This window comes from Monodelphis domestica, chromosome 1 (assembly GCF_027887165.1).
Source record: "Monodelphis domestica isolate mMonDom1 chromosome 1, mMonDom1.pri, whole genome shotgun sequence".
NCBI lineage: Eukaryota > Metazoa > Chordata > Mammalia > Didelphimorphia > Didelphidae > Monodelphis > Monodelphis domestica.
The window spans coordinates 82,860,731-82,880,906 of record NC_077227.1 but is presented as its reverse complement, the minus strand read 5'-3'; the positions used below and the strand labels follow the sequence as shown (position 1 = coordinate 82,880,906).

Here is a 20,176-nt window from a genome sequence, read left to right as displayed (position 1 = left end):
TTGAAAATTTCTGTGGGGAAAAAGAGCAAAGAACAGAACCAACAGGAGATGATGACATCCAAGCAAATACATGCAAAACTTCAAAAGAAAATCAGCAAAAACCAATTGTTCTCAAGCTCTTGAAGAACTCAAAAAGGAATTCAAAAATCCAATAAGACAGGTTGAAGAAAAATGGGAAAAAGAAATGAAAGTAATACAAAAAGGAAATAACAGCTTAAAAATGCAAAATTGGTCAACTGGAAAAAGAGGCACAAAATTTAATGAAGAAAAGAGTTCCAGGAAAGGTAGAATGAACTGAATGGAAAAGTAGGATCAAAAAATCATGGAAAAAATTCAGTCTTTAAAAATTAGAATTGTGCATATAGAAAATAATGATTTCACAAGACATCAAGAAACAATAAAATGAAATCAAAATAGTAAGATGAATTTTGCTACCCATCTAAGTGAATTATGAATAATATTGATAATGAAGCAAAAATAGAGGGTTAAATGCAATAATTTACATATAAGTTATCTGAAAACTTAAAAAAAAACCTCTATTAGTGATTATCAAACCTGGTTTTAGAATAGCCTGGATTATTTCTAATAACTTAAGTATAGATATTGTGAAATTCTTTTTTAAAAATTAATTTTCATTTAATATTTAAAATGCCATGCAAAAATTTAAAGGAGAAAGTAAGATTTGAAATCACATAAATGAATGGTGTTACCACCAAATAGTTTGAAAAGTGTTGTAATATATAAAGGTAAGTTATGTTGATGATAATAATGCTATAAATAAATCAGATAACTAATAAAGAAATTATATTTGTATAATATAGTCTTGTATATGGCTACTCTTAGTTTATACAGCCTTATAAATAGCTACTTCTGGACTTGTGTGAGACACCATAACATGTAACAAACAGAAAACAATGCTTATTTTATTGTATCCTTCCCAGTAAAGAAGGGAGAACTATCTTTAAAACATATGATTTGATATATTTTTTGGAAATGCTTTAAAGGTTTCTGTAATTAGAATATTTCATAGAATTTCCATTTTTTCCCCTTTGTAGGTACTACTCTGCTCTAAAAACTATGGAACAATTAGAAAATATTTATTTTCCTCGGGTTAGTCAATACCGGTTTTGCCAAATAATGATAGAGAATCTTCCAAAACTCAGGGAGGATATAAAAGAAATCTCCATGTCTGATCTCAAAGACTTTTTAGAGAGCATCCGAAAACATTCCAATAAAATAGGTGAAACAGCAATGAAACAGGTGAGATTAACAGTGAAATAATTTTCATTTAACATGTTATCTTAAAGTCAGATATTTTAGAATTTTATTTCTTATGAGTTATTAGTATGATGTTCTCACTTATCTCCCCTTCTGAAAATGGTATTATGGCTGAAAGTCTTTCTATAAAATAAGTTTCTTTCTTCTCTTTCTTCAATACTGATCTTGTCTTTATTATCTTATTTTTTATATAGACTTGACTATCAGTCATTTTTTTAATTCTACCTGTACTTAATCAACAAACATTTAAGCACCTACCATATGCTAAATTTTAAGTCCTGGGGTGTAAAAACATAAAATGAAGCAGTTGTCTTAAAGAAAATAAGAATTTCTATGAAACAGAGGTGAGGAGGAAGTGTATTATATGCACAAGTGATGGCCAATGCAAAATACTTAGTCAGGAGATGGTGTGCTGTGTGTGAGTGAGGAACAGAGATATCCAGTTTGGTTGTCAATATAGTGTAGGAATGGGAGTAATTTAAAATAAAAATTAAAGCTTAAGTTGGGACCAAGGTGTGAGTGTCATAAAAAGGAGGAAGAATTGATGGTAAAATGGAGGAGTTGATATTTTGTCCTATAGATAATAGCCATTAGTATTTGAGTTGGGAAGTACCATGGTCAGAATTTCATTTAAGTAAAAACCTTTTTACACTTGTATGGAGAATAGATTAAAGAAGGGAGAGATTTGAGGTAGCAGTATCCTGGGCAAAAGGTGATAAGGGCCTCTGATGTAAGATGGTGGTATATGAAAAGAAAAAAAGGGTTGGATGCAAGAGACTTAGAAATAGAAATGGCAGAATTTGGCAATTAATTGGATATGTGGGATGGGGAAGAGTGAGTAATTGAGGATAGTGGCAAGGTTATTATGAGCCTGGGTGACAAATAGAGGTACCCTTAACAGGAATAGAGAAATTCAATAGAGGGTTAGGTTTTATGAGGATTAGGGGAAATATGATGAGTTCTTTCTCTTTGGAATATCCATTAGGCAATTGATTATTTAGGACTGAAGCTAGGTGGAGAGAATGATACTGGATTATATAGATGTGTGTAATGAGATCACCAAATAAGAGAACACTGAGAGAATAAAAGAGGGCCTAAATCAGAGATTTGAGATATACTTATAATTGGGATACATGACATGAATGATGAGCTAGCCAAGGAGCCTGAGGAGTAGTCAGATAGATAGGAAGACTAGGAGCAGACTAGTTTTATGAAAACCCAGAAATGAGAGAATATCTAGAAGGATAGGGTGGTCTAGTGTCAAATACAATAGAAAGGTCAAGAAGAATGAGGGCTAAGAAAAGAAAAATCAGATTTTTAAATTAAGAAGTCTTTGGTAACTTTGAAGAAAGCAGTTTCAGTTGAATAATGAGGCTGGAAGCCAGATAGAGAATTGAGTAGTTAGTGAGAGGAGAGGAAGTGGAAGTGGAAGCAATGAGTATAGAGGTAGTTTTTTCTAGGAATTTCACTGAGAAAGGATTCAGGCAGAAAGTAGAAAGGGGAGAATAATATAGTCTAATGATTTTTTTTAATGTATTGGATAATTTTGAACATATTTGAAGGCTGTAGGGAAGGAACTTGTAGATAGACATTGAAGGCTAGAAGAAAAGAGATGATTGATAGTCTTCTAGAGAAGACAAAAGGAGATATGGGGTTAAGGTTGCATATGGTGGGAGTTGGCCTTGGCAAGGAAAAGAAAGAAAAGATTTAAAATAATATATACAGTTCTATACGACATTCTTTTTTTCCTTCATTTTTAAACTTTAATTAATTTAGAATATTTTTCCATGGTTACATGATTCATGTTCTTTCCCTCCCCTCCTTCCATCCCCCTCCCGTAGCCAAATGAGCAATCCCACTGGGTTTTACATATGTCATTGATCAAGACCTATTTCCATATTATTAATATTCACATAAGGGTGATTATTTAGAGTCTACATCTCCAATTGTAAAAATTAAAATTAATCTCAAATAATAAAAATATTATATTTGAGGAAATTTATTAATGATCATTAGAAATAAAGGAATAAAAGGGATACAAAATAAAAACCACATTCTCATGGCTAATTAACCTGTTCAAAACCCTGCACTTACTACCACCATGCTCACGACAGGAAGTAAAGAGGCCGGGACCCTCCACGTCATTGCCTAATATCCCCTGTCTACAGGAAGTACATAATGACAGGAAGTCAATGGGCTTCGGGAAAAATGTAGTTCTTTTTTAGAGTAACATTTCCAATTGCACACAATCATATCTCCATAGACCCATGTGATCAAGCAGTTGTTTTTCTTCTGTGTTTCTATTCCTACAGTTCTTTCTCTGGGTGTGAATAGCGTTCTTTCTCATAAGTCCCTGAGAATTGTCCTGGATTATTGCATTGCTACTAGTAGAGGAGTCCATTACATTCGATTATGCCACAGTGTATCAGTCTCTGTGTACCAGTCTCTCCTGGTTCTACTCCTTTCACTCTGCCTTAGTTCTTGGAGGCTGTTCAGGTTCACATGGAATTCCTCCAGTTCATTATTCCATGAGCACAATAGTATTCCATCACTATCAGATGCTACCATTTGTTCAGCCATTCCCCAATTGAAGGGCATCCCCTCATTTTCCAATTTTTTGCCACCACAAAGAACACAGTTATAAATATATTTTTTTAAACCCTCACCTTCCATCTTGGAATCAATAATGTTTATTGATTCCAAGGCAGTTGAGTGGTAAGGGCTAGGCAGTGAAGGTTAAGTGACTTGCCCAGGGTTACACAGCTGGGAAGTGTCCAAGGCCAGATTTAAACCTAGGACCTTCCATCTCTAGGCCTGGCTCTCAATCCACTGAGCTACATAGCTGCCCCCTATAAATATTTTTGTACGAGTCTTTTTCCTTATTATCTCTTTGGGGCATAAACCCAGCAGTGGGATCTACAGCATTCTGAAGGACTTTATTTTTGTAAATATCTTTGTTGTACTGGGAATTAGTAAGCCCCCTTAAAATAAACCCATATAGACAAAGATTTGCATAGTGTTGTTCATGTACCTTTTGAGGTGCCTTTGAATTTCTCTTGGTGATTCTAGATCAGTTAGCTCAGGAGTTTATTACTACTATATTATTTTTAATATATAGCTAGATACTTGAAAGTTGAATGTTTAATGTAAGTCAAATCAATATAGTAAAATTTATATTTTGCTTGTTTTTATTTAATATGGACCCATGGGTTCATCCATAGGAAGTTCCTTAATATGAAAATGTGCTCTATCAACGTAGATTGTCAATTTCTTTTTAAATTATAGCTTAGAGAGTTGCCTGAGAGACATAGCCAACAAATATGAGTTAGAAATAGTACTTAAACCAGGTATTTCTGACTCCAAGGCTAGCTCTTACTCTCCTCACTTACCTCCATACTCTTCCTTTAATATTTGTTAAAATAAAATTTCAAAGACAGGTATTAAATTAGTTACATATAATCCAGTTATTGAAACAGAATTCTTGCAATTAGAAATTTTTCTTGTCTCTTGTCTTAATAATTTGTTCAGGTATGGGATCAAATGGAAATAAGAGCTGGAATAAATACTGTTTGGTAGAGGCTTGATTTTTTTTTTTTAAGATAGCATAGTTGAAGATTCTGAAAAAAATTAAGTGCTAGGAAGCATGCTATTGGTAGAACATCTGGAGCCAATATCTTGGTGTTGGATTCCGAGTTAGGTAGAAGTTTTTAGCAAGGAAGAAACTATTTGAATTTTGGGGGGTGCATATTTTCAATTTTAGAGTATGTCCAGGGAAAATAGGCTTAACTATATGAAAATTTGCTTTTATTTATTTGTTTGTTTGTTTATTTTTTATAGCCCTTACCTTCCATCTTAGAATCAATACTGTGTGTTGGTTCTAAGGCAGAAGAGTGGTAAGGGCTAGGCAATGGGGGGGTTATGTGACTTTCCCAGGGAAGTGTCTGAGGCCAGATTTAAACCCAGAACCTCCCATCTCTGGGCCTGGCTCTCAATCCACTGAGCCACCCACCTGCCCCCTGCTTTTATTTTTTAAAAAAGAAATATAATTTATAAACCAGGTTGCTAAATCATTCTTACCTTTATTCCTCCTCTGTGAATAATGATAATGACTCCCTTTTGTTTAGTACTTTGCAAAGTATGTTTCTTCCTAGAATCTTATAAGAATGTATGTTTGTTTAACAATTTCATTGGAGAAGTTAATTTTAAAAATATTACTATTTTAAGAAAATAATAAAAATGAATAATTTATCAGTATATTTAATACATAGCCATATTTTAAGTATTATATTTCTTCAGTTGGAATTAATCCTTGTTTTAATTGGGGTGGATTATGGCAAATATCATTTCAAACTTTTTTCATGTAACTAATATAAATAGAGAACTTTGTTGAAGCATTGTCTTTTGACTAGGATGGTTTAAGGCAGAAACCAATAGGTTAGAAGACTAAATTGGTAGACCTGAATTCTAAGAGTGTAGATATGGAAGAAACAATGGGCACAATGAAGAGATCCAGGGAAGCCAAAGTTTAAGAACATTCATCCAAAGGAAGTTATGTCAGGAGATCTACACTCAGAACCTTTGATTGTGATTGAGATAGTACTGCAAATATATAAGATCAGGGATTGAGAGAGGTTAAAGATACAGAGGTTCTTTTATCTGCAGATATTGAGTATAATGAGTGATGTTATAAACTCTGATTTTGAGCCTTATCTCAACCTGTTTTAAGATTGCCTCTTTCCTCTCCTATTGTTGAGGCCTTCAGGCACTTAGGAGAAGATACTTTCTTTGGTAAAATGAGTTGAGGAAGCTGCTATTTTTTTTTTTTTAATCTAAAGATCTGTTCTGTTTTTGGATTTCAGAGCCTTTTCTTCTTGTCACCATACTGGGACATGCTAGGAAGTACTTCCTTTCTCTTTCTGTGTTCTCTTATTATATACAACCTTTTCAGTATTCATTTTTTTCCATCTTTGATCAAATAAGTAATCCATTGTCCCTCATGCAAGTCAAATGTACAATTACTTTGTGCCATAGATAATGAAGTATTTGGAGATAGGGATATTTATAGCTTAATAAATGCCAATATTATTTAAGTTCTACATGAAACTTAAATTAAAATTATAGTAGTAAAGTTTTGATTTAGTCATATACTGGTATATGACCTAAAAGAGGCAATTATGTGTTCCAATAATATTTGTTGAGTGAATGAATTGATAGAAGCATGGGAGGGGGGCAAATCCCTATAAGAGGACATACTTGAAATAGAACTTTCTGAAAAGGCAGAGACTGGAGGACCCGATCAAAATCTATAAGATCATTAAACATGGACTTTGTCCACTGAATCCTGAAATAAGAAGATGGAAGTTCATTAGAATTTAAGTTAAATGTTTAACATAAATAAAAAGAAGTATCGCTTCATAAGAGGGTATTAAACTTTCGAAAAATTAATAATAACACTTTCATATAGTTCTTTTTGTCATTACAAAGTATTGCATATACATATTCTCATCTGCTCTTTACAACTTTAGATGTCATATAAATATTATCCCTTTTTAAAAAAATATATAAAGAGAATCAGAGAAATGAGGTGATTTGTCCAAAATTACAATTAGTGGTGAAGCCAGGGTTCAGATTCAGGTCTTCTGTCTGTAAACCCAGATGTTCTTTATATTACATTGTGCTGACTTTTTAGTCTAGAATTGATAGAAGTGGAAAATAAAAATTAGTTTAAAACACTTGGATCAGTTTATGATTTGTTGGGCTACTATGTGGCTACTAAGGAGAGTTGGGATATATCTGATCTTTAAAGTTGAAATTGGGGAGAGTAACTATTTTTCTTAAAATACATCCTCTGGGGCTGGTAAGGGAGCTATTGTCAGTATACTCTTGGTTGGATTATATTTTAGATTGGATTATGTCGGATTATACCATAGAGTACTGGACCTGGAGTCAGGAAGACCTGAGTTCAAATTCAGACTCAGACACATTAGTTGTGTGACCATGAGCAAATTACTTAACCTCTGTTTGCCTCAGTTATATGTAAAATGAGGAAAATAATAATGTATCTTCCAGGATGGTTTTGAGGATCAAATGAGACAGTAATTGCAAAGTGTTTACCCTAGTGCCTGAAATATAGTAAGCACTATATAAGTGTTGTTATTATTATTATTAAATAGAATATTTACTCACATACTTGCAAGTATTTGGACCATTAGTGAAACTTGAAACATCTACATTTTAACTTGATTTTTTTCTTTTTCTTATATAGGCTCAGCAACAGAAAATTTTTAATGTTATTCTACAGAAGCAAAATAACATAAATATGGGTAGGAACATGTGTATAACTAATGGAAAAATTCTGCAAGAAAGAAATGAAGTAACATCAACATATGCATTTGAGGAAGAAGATGAGAATGAGGAGGAGGTTAATATTTTCTTTTTCACATATCTGCAGTTGAATACCTTTCTGCATGTGGGCTATATGGAGGATATCACTCTTCTGTTTAGGAATCTATAATGGTTTCCACTTGTCTACTAAATGAAGTTTAATTTCTTTCTTGATTGAAAAGATGTCAATAATTTGGTTCCATTTCAGATATCTGTCTTATTTCTCACTGTTTCCTATTTATCACCTTTTGTCAGATCATTCTCATTACTCAACCTGAACTCCTCCATTCACATATATAATGCTAATTCTTACATCCACCTCTTTGTTCATGCCATTCTTCTCTCTTCATCCATCCTTTAAGGGATTGATCAAGTCCAATCTTCTACATAAAGTTGAGAATTTTTTTCTTCTTCAGCCTACTCAGATCTCTTTTATTTCTTTGTCATCACTATATGATTTTTATATGCATATATATTTTATGTATAGACATACATAGAATTTACACATACATAATTATTATATATACTGTATATTTTATATACTAACACATGTATGCTATATTATGTATACATACTACATACATAATTATATAGAATATATGTATGTAATTTTATAGTTTACCATCATATAATTTTGCATTTAATTGTTTTAAAAATAATTTCTTGTATATTAATTTTATTTTCCTAACCAGATTGTAAATTCCTTGAGGACAGGTAATTATGTCTTACACCTTTTTTTAGAATTCCTATGGTTCTACTCAGTCATATAGACACTCATATTTTTGATCAATAAAAGGGATAGTAGAAGCATGATTCCTGTCTTCTTTGCTCCTGATGAGGCAATGTGATACCTTTGTCATAAACTGGAATGTGTGTAGGGGTAAAATAGGGCAGAATGGAAGCAGGGCAGATGAGAGATTATGCATTTATATACATGTAGTAGCTATCTTGCAGATTATACTGAATGCCTTATGACATTTAATTTACTCCTTATGGCAGCAGTTTAAATTTACTCCTAGTTTGCGTATAGTGGGTTCTATTCATGTTCTCCTAACTACTATGAATTTTTTAATGGTTTATATATGAGGACCTGAATAATTTGCCTATTAACTCCTGATATTTCTTTCAGTCCAGTAGCTCCAGTGTACTCTGCTCCTAGATATTTTGCTGCCAATTGAAAGTCAGCAAGGCAAAAGAGAAGTCTTGAGGGTTTCTGAAGTCCTCTTTATATTACTTTATATCTCTTTTCGTGTTGGTAGCATCTCATTGCTGATGTGTGCTTTTTGTATCTGCCTTCGTTTTCCATGCTCCTGTTAAAGATCTTGGTCAAGTCCTGGCTAATTTGTCTCCAAACTTACATAATTACTATTTATATTTGCTTTCAATATCCCATTCACAGTTTGCTCTATAGATTTTTTCAATTGAGATTTGTATAGCACTTTAGCCCTGTTGGGGTAAATACAACAGGTACTATTGTCTTCATTTTATAGTTGAAGAAACTGATGAGCTATGACTTAACCGTGGTCAACTAAGTATTGATGGTAGAGATACGAATTCAGGTTTCTCTGACTAGCACTCTGTCCTACACTATGCTGTTTCTCACAAATTGTGTACAGAATGACAGTAAGCACACTAATTTTATAATTTCTTTCTTTAGAACATAAAATGTTCTTTCAGTACCTCATTATTTAATAAATATAACAAATAAATAAATAATTCTGCTATGTGGGATTTGAAGATACTCTATCATCTTTTTTCATATTCTGTTTAACACCACAGTACTTATATTATTACTTATTTCATGTTATCTTATTCTAATTTGTACTATCTCCTTCCATTTTTTCCAACTTTTATTAGGTAGATAACATGGGGTAATGGAAAGAGCATTGGATTTCCAGACAGTGAGCATTAGTTTAAGTCCTCACTTGGCCCTATCTTTTTGTTACCAGTTTTATAACCTTCAACAACTCATTTAACCTCACTAAAACTACTATGTTCTCTTTTCATTAAATGAGTATAATAATACTTGGGCCACCAATCTCAGAAGTTTGTTTTTAGAATCAAATGAGTTAACTTGTAAAATCCTATACATATTCAGTACTTGTTATATGCAGTAACTGTACTAAACTGTATTAAGGGAAACCAAAAATTATACAAGATTTTTGAGTCTCCTCAATAAATTTATAATCTAGTAAATTCAGATATATTTACATTTTATTTATATATTGTTTTCCATTTAATGTACCCTAGTTTATCTTTGGTGTCTCTCATTTGATTATAAGCTTAAGAGCAAGACTTGTGTCTGTGGTCAACTCTAAACATTTTGTATCACCATTATCCAAAGATGACACTTGAATTAAACTAAGTTAAATACACAAATAAATATGTACATATATAATTATTTATATACATATATCTTTGTAATCTATAATAAAAGGGACAATCAATATATAAATATTAAGCTAATGAACTGGACAAAAAGAATAAATGAATAAAAATGCATAAATAGAAGAGTATTTCTCCTATGGGATGTTAAATGTTTGAACATCATGTGGATCTCTTAATGCCTATTTAAAACTTCATTTATCTTAACAGAATTTTAAAAATTCATTCTATTTTATTTCATCAAATTAATTGGAGAACTCATAAAATTGAGGAGGAATTCTTTTGATCAACTCCCTTATAATATTTTGTAGTATTTTAAAATATGCTTCTTTTTTCAGGTATTAACTGTGCAGGATCTTGTTGATTTTTCACCAGTTTACAGGTGTTTGCACATTTATTCAGTCTTGGTAAGTACTTTTCTGATAAATGTATTTGTCTTTAGAAATTTCTGACCTCTGTTTTATTTTATTAGTAAATTAAGGTAAATTTTAGTCAGTTAATACCTACACTGATTCTACCATAGCCCACCAAGTACCCCTTCTAAATTACAACTCATAGTTTTACAAGTACAGAAATGGAAAAAAAGATTGGAAAGGAACAGAGAACAAACAGTTGTTTCTAATATTTCATTAAAGTCTATGTTTTTATTTTAAATAAAAATGTAAGTAGTTTGGAAACATCTTACCAAGAGTGGAGTAGATCAGATATGTTGTAAAAGGAATTCTTTTTTAATTTGGGATGGGATTAGATGAACTTCAAAGTCTAAGCTTAAACAGTCTCAGATTTTATGTTTTCTTTTTATTTGAAGTTCCATTCCATGTAATTATTTACTTGTATTTATATAGAGTGTTATCATATTTATACTAGGAACTTGAAAAAAATAATTTTATAAAACTAGGAAACAGTTTTGTTATTCAATCCTGGATTTTCTATATCCATTTTAAATGACCAAAATGACATCTGCTCCTTAGCATATTTCTATTCTGTTTGCTTCTTTCCTCATTTGTTCTATGTTTAAGAAATATGAACTGATTTTAACATTATTTTTTAAGGATCTATGTATTTGATTAGTGCAGGTATTTTCTCCATTAATGCAAGGACTCTTCCTTGACTTCATAGGTGGTTTTTATAAATGGTTATGACTGGAAAATTTTATCATCTTGTGGTCAACCTTTTAATAATGAACTTTCTGAACTTAGGCTATTTTTTAAATATGGTCTGTTGCCAGGCCAATATCTTAAGTCTTTCCAGATTGATTAGAATTACCAGATAGATCTCTTGCTCTGTTAGTCTAGCCTTACAAAATTTAGGGTCATCTCTGTGCTTCAAGTATGTCTTTAGTGCAAATGCAGGTGAGAAAATAAGGTATTAGATGTAATCTCAATAAAATTCTAGAGTATTATAATACGGATTAGTCAAAGATTATCTGTGTCACTGATCCTATCCTTTAGCAAATAAAATTAGTTTACTGTATTATTTTAGTAAAGGAAGTACTAGTAAAAGGATTAACCTTATTAATCTGTAAATAAAACTTTACAAATCTGGCTTTACATAATTTAAGTAAGTTATTCTGGATCATAAGAAAATGCCAGAACTTTTAAAGTCTTTTTTTTATCTCAAATAATAATTACTTGAAATTTTATAGTGCTTTCAAAATATTTCCCTATTTTATCCATACAATATCTCCCCTACTAACCACAGTGGCTATTCCAACTTCTTTTCACTTTAAGGCTGACACAGCACTCATTTGCCCCTACCTTCTCAAGTGAGGACTTTTCCTCAACTGTTATTAAAAAAAAAAAAGAGGCCATAACTGAGTGCTTTCTTGCCTCATATTCCTTGAAATCATCCCCTAATATCTTCTCTTTCAGTCTAGTTTTTCTCCTTGCCTAGACCAACAAACTCTTCTACATTCACCCTTGATTCCATGCCTACTTGATTGGACAACAGATGATGCCTACTATGATCCTTCCCTTCTCCAATCTTTAGTCTCTCCCTGTTTTGAATTACAGCTTAAAAATTAATTTGATATTGATTATTTATACCAAATTATTATGCCTTAGTTTATAAAGGAATACATGAAAGTAATAAAATTATATTTATTTTTAAATGTTCTACAATTTGAGATTCTGACAAATTTGGACAGGCATTCTTTTTACTTCTTATTTTCTAAGTAGTGAGGTTTCACTGCAGTGTAACTGAAAATATGTATATATAAGCATGTATAATAAAGCATATATAAAAGCATATATAAAGCATGTATAATAAGCATGGTAATAAACCTGTTTGGGGGATGTAAAATAAATATACTCTCCTCGAGGACTCTTATTTTTGTCTTGGAGGGGTACAGTGTGTGACACATAATGAGGACATAAATGCCTTTTGAATTGAATTGAACAACCAAAAGTAGTTCTGCAGTGAGTTATAGATTTTATCCATTTCTCCTTCAAATATTCTTAGTGTAAAAATTGTTTAGACATAGACATCTTTATATTGTTCCCAGAGCCCTAGCAATGAGAAGCATAGTTTCCCTCAATAAGATATTAGAATATTCACCCTTGATAAGACCCTAGAAACATTTTTAAAAGATATTTAGAATTTCAGAGCACACTGATAGCTCTTTAAATACAATAAATGTGAAAATGGCATTTTGTGTACATAAATATATATATTTCATATATACTGTGATGGACAGGTTGGTCACCTTTGCCATTTGTGGTGCTGTGCTATAGTAACATTAGCAGCTCATACCCCAGTTGAATCCTGTTTACTATAAATCAGCAGAAAAGCAGGATCATATAAATAAATTGATTTATGAACCAGCAAGGAAGTCAACTAGCAACTATTAAACACCTGCTATGTGCCAAATACTGTGCTAAGACCCTGAGTATAAGATCTAACTTGTCCACAGGAAATGCTATACTCAAAACCCCATTTCCCCTGTGGTGGCAGAAAGAGGAAAGAAACAACAATGTCCCTGCTGTCCACCAGAAGGTGCTCACATATAAATTCTTTGCATAAGAACTCTCAGTTCTGCAGTTTGTGTCATATTAGGTATAAACAGATCCTAGGCAGCTGTAGCAGACTGGATTCAATATTGATTTAAATGTATGAAAAGAAAATAAATCACTGTAAATTAGAAGAATTATGGAGATCTGCATATGGCTACACTTTAACCCTGTGTTTGGGAGATTTTCTTCAATTTATGTTACATAAGCAAACTATGCTATGGCCAGCTAAAATCATCAGGCTGCTTTGGGGGTGCTTCTGCCAGTTATCTGCCCAAAGCCTCCTTTCAGTTCATAGGTCAGGGGAATTGTTTAAGGAAGAGGATTGTCTTGTCTTTTATCTTGCCAGGTTACCTCTGCAAACAGTGAAGAGAAATGGGAGATGTGCTAGGGATAGGAAATCAGTATCCTAGCCTGAATTCATCAGTCTAATCTCTCTCTCTCTCTGCATTGCCTTCTGCTTTCTGGTTGATCTAGGAGGCTCCTAGATCAAGGCACTGCCATTGCTTGGTCTCCTCCCCTTCTCTTAAAGGATCTCTAACCAGTTGTCCTTTGCTTTTCTCCTAAATTAGACCATTTGCTTTGCAGCTTTCTATTCCTGCTTTTAGTATTTTTGAAAGGAATAAATAGACTGGAAGTCTCAAGTGCAGAGAAAGAGGAAATAAATAGGAGACCTTAAGATTTGTAATTCCACATACAGATCCTTCTACTCCTACATGTCTCACTAATCTGTTTTCTCTTGTCAGCGGAAATACTTAAAAGGGCCTGTGCCAGGTTGAATTTTAATTGTATCCACATAGCACTTTAACCAACATTGCACTGAGTGAACTATTTGGGCTTTTAAACTTCTTGCTAATTAGTTCAGACAGAACTAGGATTTTTTAGATTTTCCATTCAATTTCCTTTTAGGTAGTAGCAAGAGCATACAAATAAACCACTTGGTCCCTTGTCTTAATATGGTTTCAGTTCGATTGAACAAATATTTATTAAGAATACACTTTGTAAGGTTCTGAATTCATAGAGGACTTGAGTTCAAGTTCTTGTCCTATCATTTATAACCTGTGTCACCCTGGGGAAGTCCTTTACCTTCTCTGGGCCTCAGTTTTCTCATCTGTAAAAACGAGATTAGAGTAGATTACCTTAAAGGCCTTTTCACCTCTAAATCCTATAATATTGTAAAAATCACTTTGCTAAGTGATGTGGATACAAAGACAGAAATGAAAGATTTCCTACCCATTAAAGAATTTTTATTCTACTTAGAATGTGATGTGAACTAAGGTCTTTATACTATGTATATGGACTGAAGGGGGCAAAATAGAGAACAAAGTTCAAGAAACTTTCAGGTGTACCATCTGAGTTGGACCTTGAAATGAAGCTGGACATTTAAAACATTCCATTGCCAAGAATTCACATTACACCAGGAAAAACTAGCAGAATAATGTTGACTGTTTTAAGTTTATACCAACATTATTTATGAAAAACATTAGAGACAGGGAAAACTTTTCAGTTTGAAAATAACATTGTTTTATATGTAATACAAATAGATAAATCCTAGAAGAATTTATTAAAGTATTAAAATTCTCTTGGTGAGCTTGAAAACATTTATCATACTTTAAGAGTTTGCTGTGTATGGGAGGCAGGAGTTTTATGTAAAGAAATAATATTGTCTTTTTAAAGTCGAGGGCGAAAATGGAATAATAGAAACAGAAGGGAAAAATAAACGAATATTTTATATTTGTCTGAGCTCTGAGTATCTTTTTATCTCATTTCATCTTTAAACTTTTTACGTCATCTGAACTTACTGCCTATATCATAGCAAGGAGGATAGATAACAAAAGTTGAGCCCCAGAACAGGTTGTTAAGGGAATATTATTAATATGTTGCTGATTAGAATTATTTCTCTAACTTTTTGTTAACATGATGAAATAAGATCACCCTCCAGTGGTAAATATTGAAAAATAACAGGTAAAAACCAAATTTGATTATAGGAGATAGTAATCACTCACATTTTACATATTGTGAGCCAAATGCTTTAATATATAAATTGGGAATAAAGTATTTTATAACCTTCATTGTGAGAAAAATAAAAACATTTTGCAATGTTTCTTCTTACCCTGTTATTATTTTAATACTCTTATTCTCTTTTTGTATTTGTTGTGTGAAAGATGTTGTATGGTCATAGATATTTTGTTAGTATATTTCTCTTTGGCATGAAGGATAAACTTGAACTGTCTAATTTGAAATAAAGAGTAGTACATTTATATTACAGTGTATCAACATATTCCCAATAACAATTAATCCATGATTCTTGATTTTAACATTTCACACTTGTATGTTTAGTGTGGGGAAAGATCTTTTTAGGATCTAATAACATATTTGTAAATAAATAAGTTGAAAAAAGATGACTTTTAGGAGTTAACACAAAAACATGGTATTGTTATTTTACTGTTCAATCTTATTCTAGCCCAAATATTTACCATTTGACCCTTTTAAATTTTTTTTCTCCTAAAAAACTCTTACCTCTTGTCTTATAATTGATACTAAGTTTTAGTTCCAAGACAGAAGAGCCATAAGGGCTAGACATTGGGGGTTAAGTGATTTGCCCAGGGTCACATAGCTAAGATATCTAAGGTCTGATTTGAACCTAGGACCTCCCATCTCCAAGTCTGGCTTTCTAGTCATTGAGTCACCTTGATGCTCCAGTGGCCCTTCTTTTTCCCCATCTAGCAAAGTCAACTGATCAAAGCATGGAAGATTTCAGTTACAGTCCCAGGCAGATCATATTAAGGACTAAGATTCCTTTTAATAAAGCCTGCTTAGCCCAGACAACTCGCTTAGACTTTAGTTGTTGAGCAAGGCTTGATTTCTCATGAAAAAAGTCATCTTGAGTTCCCTATACAAATGAAATTATAATTGTGGTTCCTTTCTCCTTCCCCAAATAGTTTCTCTATTTATTCTGTTTGCATTTTAGCCCTCTATTCTACTTTACTTGGTGTTCTCAATAGTTCCTATGAATTAATTATTGTCTTTTCACTGATGATTCTCAAATTTGCTCATCCTATCCCAGACTCTCTGCTGACTCTAATCTCACATCTTTAGCTGCCTTTCAGACTTCTCAGTCTAGGTGTCCTATTGCCATATTAAACTCAACATGTCTAAAACAGAACTCGTTATCTTTTCCCCCTAAACCTACTTTACTACTATAGAGGGCAACACCATCTTCTCAGGCCCTCAGGCTCCCACCTAAGAGTTGCCCTGGATTCCTTACTGTCTCCCTCACCCCTAAAATCCAATCTGCTGCCAAGCCCTATTGATTTCATCTCTGCAATTTCTCTCAAATACCTTCCTCTTTTCTTCTCTGAAATTGTCATCATTCTATAGCAGGGTCTTATCACCTCATATTTGGATTATCACAATAGTTTAGGGTTCTGCCTGCCTCAAGTCTCTTCTCATTCCAATCTATCCTCTATTCAGCCACCAAAGTGATTTTGCTGAAGATCAGATCTCACCATGTCACCTCTCTTACTCAGGAAACACTAGTGATTTTCCATTACTGCTAGTTTCAAATACAAAATACTCTGTTTGTCTTCATGGCCTAGCCTCCCTCTTACCTTTCCAGACTTCTTACATCTTACTCCCTAACACACATTCTTCAATCTAGTGACACTGGCCTCCTTGCAATTCAGTGAACAAAATATTCCATGTCTCAGCTCTGAGCATTTTATCCAGCTGTCCCCCATGTCTGGAATGCCCTTTCTTTTAATCTTCACCTTCTAGCTTCCTTGGATCTCTTTAAATCTTAGCTAAAATCTTGTCTTCTACAGGGAGCCTTTCCCAACCTCTCTTTAACTCTAGTGCCTTTCTTCTCTTAATTATTTCCTGTTAATCTTGTGTATAGCTTTTGGTGCTTATTTGTTTGCTAATTGTGTCTATTACTAGATTGTGAGTTCTTTGAGGGTAGGAAATGCGTTTTGCCTCTTTTTGTATCTCCAGTGCTTAGCACAGTGTCTGGCACTTAATAGATGCTTATCAACTGACTGACATGTTTCTTTTGCTTGTTCTTTACCTTTGTCTCTCTCTTGTCTCTGTCTCTGTCTCTCTATTATATATATTATACCATAACCCCCATTTTTCCTGTAAGACTTGGGCTTTTCTACTCCAATATTTATAAAGAAATTCAGAAGACAAGAAAAGCTCAAAATGGTGTGGTATAGTGAAAAGAATAGTAGACTTGAAATCTGATAACTAGGATTTGAAATCTGGGTTTTGTTTACTACTTGTATGACCTTGCATAAGTCACTTAAAATTTCTGGGTCTTAATTCTTATATCTTTGACCTAAATCATATATTAAGAGCAGCATTTAATTTTACTGTTATAAAGATGGAAGAAAAAATAATAGTGTAGCATAGGTAATGAGTTTTTAGTATACTTAAAGTCTTCAGTGTTACTTTCTAATATGACTTGGAGAATAACCTGAGCTCTGACCAGGGATACCTCATCTGTAATTTGACTAGCCTCAATCTGAGAACAAGGTTTTCCTCCCCATGTTTAGACTAAATTAATTGGTTATATGATGGTTAATAGATTTGTAGATCATAGTTAGAATAATTATATCTTGAACATAATGTGCACAAACAAATAACACCAGTCTTTCTATCCCTTGACTTGTGTTAGGCATTTTGGAATAGTGTGTCAATCTATATGAGGCCTAGTAGGAGTTTTTTGTTTTTTACTTTTTCAGGAAGCACTGACATCTTTTGACCTTTCTTTCAGAATTACATAGAAAAATATGTGATCGTCTAAAATAAAAGCATGACATGAAAGGAAACTAATTTACTAAAATAAAAGCACTGAATAGGTAAAAGAAAATCTCATTTTAATTATTTTCATATGGAGAGGTAGTTTTTGAAGCTTCGTCCTTGGAATGTCCTCCATCTTCATCTCTGCAAATTTTCTTCCCTGACTTCCTTTAAGTCCCACCTTCTACAAGAAGCCTTTCCTAATTTTCTTTAATAGCCTTTCCTCTGTTACTTATCTCCAGTTTAGACTGTATGTATCTTGTTTGTATGTAGTTTACTACATGCAGTCTCCCCACTAGGCTGTGAGCTCCTTGAAAGTAGAGACTGCCTTTTGACTTTATTTGTATTCTCAGCACTTCGCAAAGTGCCTAGTACATAGTATGCACTAAAGAAATGCTTATTGACTTACTAAGTAGAATGTTATAATGAAAACATTAGGATCTTAATCTGGTCTTTCACAAAATAATCAACAAAAATGAATATTTTCATTTTAATTTTTGAAGATTTTCATAGAAGATTAAATTAAATGTTTTTCAAATATGAGATAGGCTAATTATTATTTTTAATCATTACTTTTTTTGAAGACAAATATAACAAAGTAGATTCTAGGTTTTTAATTCATAAAAAAGTATTCATTAATTTTTCTTAAGGGTTAGATTTTCACATACAATTGCTTATAGTAGCTATCTCCTGTGTATCAGAGCTGTAAACCAAAATGAGACTTTGATTAGAAATTACTATTTTAGAACCTCCTAGGTGCCAAGTGCTTTGTCTCTAGTAAGAATATTGTCATTATTATTGTCATCTTAGTCATCATCATCATCATCATCATTGCAGATGCTACGGGAAGCAGAGAAAATGCTGTGCTTAGAACAGGTGTCAAATTCACTGCCTGTATCACTTGAGCATGGCCCAAACCAGATTAAAATGTAATTAGAAAATGTTTAACAAAATAAATAAAAATTGAACAACATAATGTTAACTTGTGGTTTTCTAAGTCAAATGCAGCCCTCAACAGATCTGTTTTGGGGAGAATAAGAATAAGTTCAATAAGTACTCTGTATGTGATCTTGGGCAAGTTCCTAAAACTTATATGCTAAGGCAAAACTACACTGGTGGAAGACATTCCCATACTAAGAACAGATCCTTTGTATATTTGCATGTAGTAATAATAAATTGAGAGGCAGTTTGACTAGAGGACAGAGATGACCTCAAAGTCTGAAATACCTGATTGCAATTCTCTCTCTTTATATATGCTGTTGTGTGGTCCTGGGGCCTCATGTAACCCTCTAGAGCAGTGGTTCTCAACCTTTCTAATGCCGTGACCCCTCAATACAGTTCCTCATGTTGCAGTGACCCCAAACCAAAAAATTATTTTGGTGGCTACTTCAAAACTGTAATTTTGCTACAGTTATGATTCAGAATGTAAATACCTGATATGCATTATGTATTCTCATTGCTACAAACTGAGAGGTTGAGAACCGCTGCTCTAGAGGGTATTTCTTGACTAAGAGCTCCAAACATCCATGAAATCACAGATCTAATAAAGTAGTTAGAAATGGCATCGAGTTAAATAAACTGGTATGTTAATCATTCAGTTCCTCTCATTGACTCATATTTGAGTCATAAATCTATTAAGCTTAAGTCAGATGAACAAGTTTTGTATCTCATTGATGAAACTTATTCTGGACAGTTTATTAATTTATTTGTCATTGATCTAAATAAGAAATTTCTCTTTGTATTAATGTGTTTTGTACTGTTATATTCACATTGTAATTATGGATATATGACTTAATTTTCAAATGTTATTCTCTTTCAGTCATTTCTGACACTTCATGACCCTATTTGGTTTTTTTTTTTTGGCAAAGACATTGTAATGGTTTGCCATTTTTTTCACTAGTTCATTTTACATGTGAGGAAACCAAGACAAACAGGATTAAGTAATTTGCTCAGTGTCTGAGGTAAAATTTGAACTCAGATATTCCTTTTTTTTTTTTGGTAATTAGATGTGGATTCAAAGCTTTATTTTGAAATTGGGTTAATGGCTTCCTTTCTAAACCCCAATTTTCCAATAAATAAAATAAATCTGTTGGATTAATCAGATGTTGTTGACCTTTTTTTGTGTCTGTGATGGAAACTGTTATGACAGCCCTGAGAAGTTTATGTACAGTATTCTCAGAATATTTTTAAATGCACAAAACAAAAAGCATTATGATTATAAAAGAAACCAAATGTATTGAAATACAGATATCTTAAGTCATTTGAAGCCCAAATTTATAGACTCTAGGTTAAAAACAACAACAACCTGGATGATATTCCTG

At 32.7% G+C, this 20,176-nt stretch overlaps 1 protein-coding gene across 5 annotated transcripts in view; it reads left to right on the top strand.

Annotated features, from left to right (window-relative positions):
* EXOC6 (exocyst complex component 6) overlaps nucleotides 1-20,176 on the top strand; it is a 214,003-nt gene that overhangs the window by 84,606 nt on the left and 109,221 nt on the right. For all 5 annotated transcript variants that reach the window (XM_056802427.1, XM_007478800.3, XM_001375293.5 and 2 more), the window contains 3 exons: nucleotides 1,056-1,260; nucleotides 7,544-7,699; nucleotides 10,386-10,454. In XM_056802427.1, coding sequence (XP_056658405.1) covers nucleotides 1,056-1,260; nucleotides 7,544-7,699; nucleotides 10,386-10,454 — 430 coding nt within the window. The remainder of the gene's footprint in view (nucleotides 1-1,055; nucleotides 1,261-7,543; nucleotides 7,700-10,385; nucleotides 10,455-20,176) is intronic.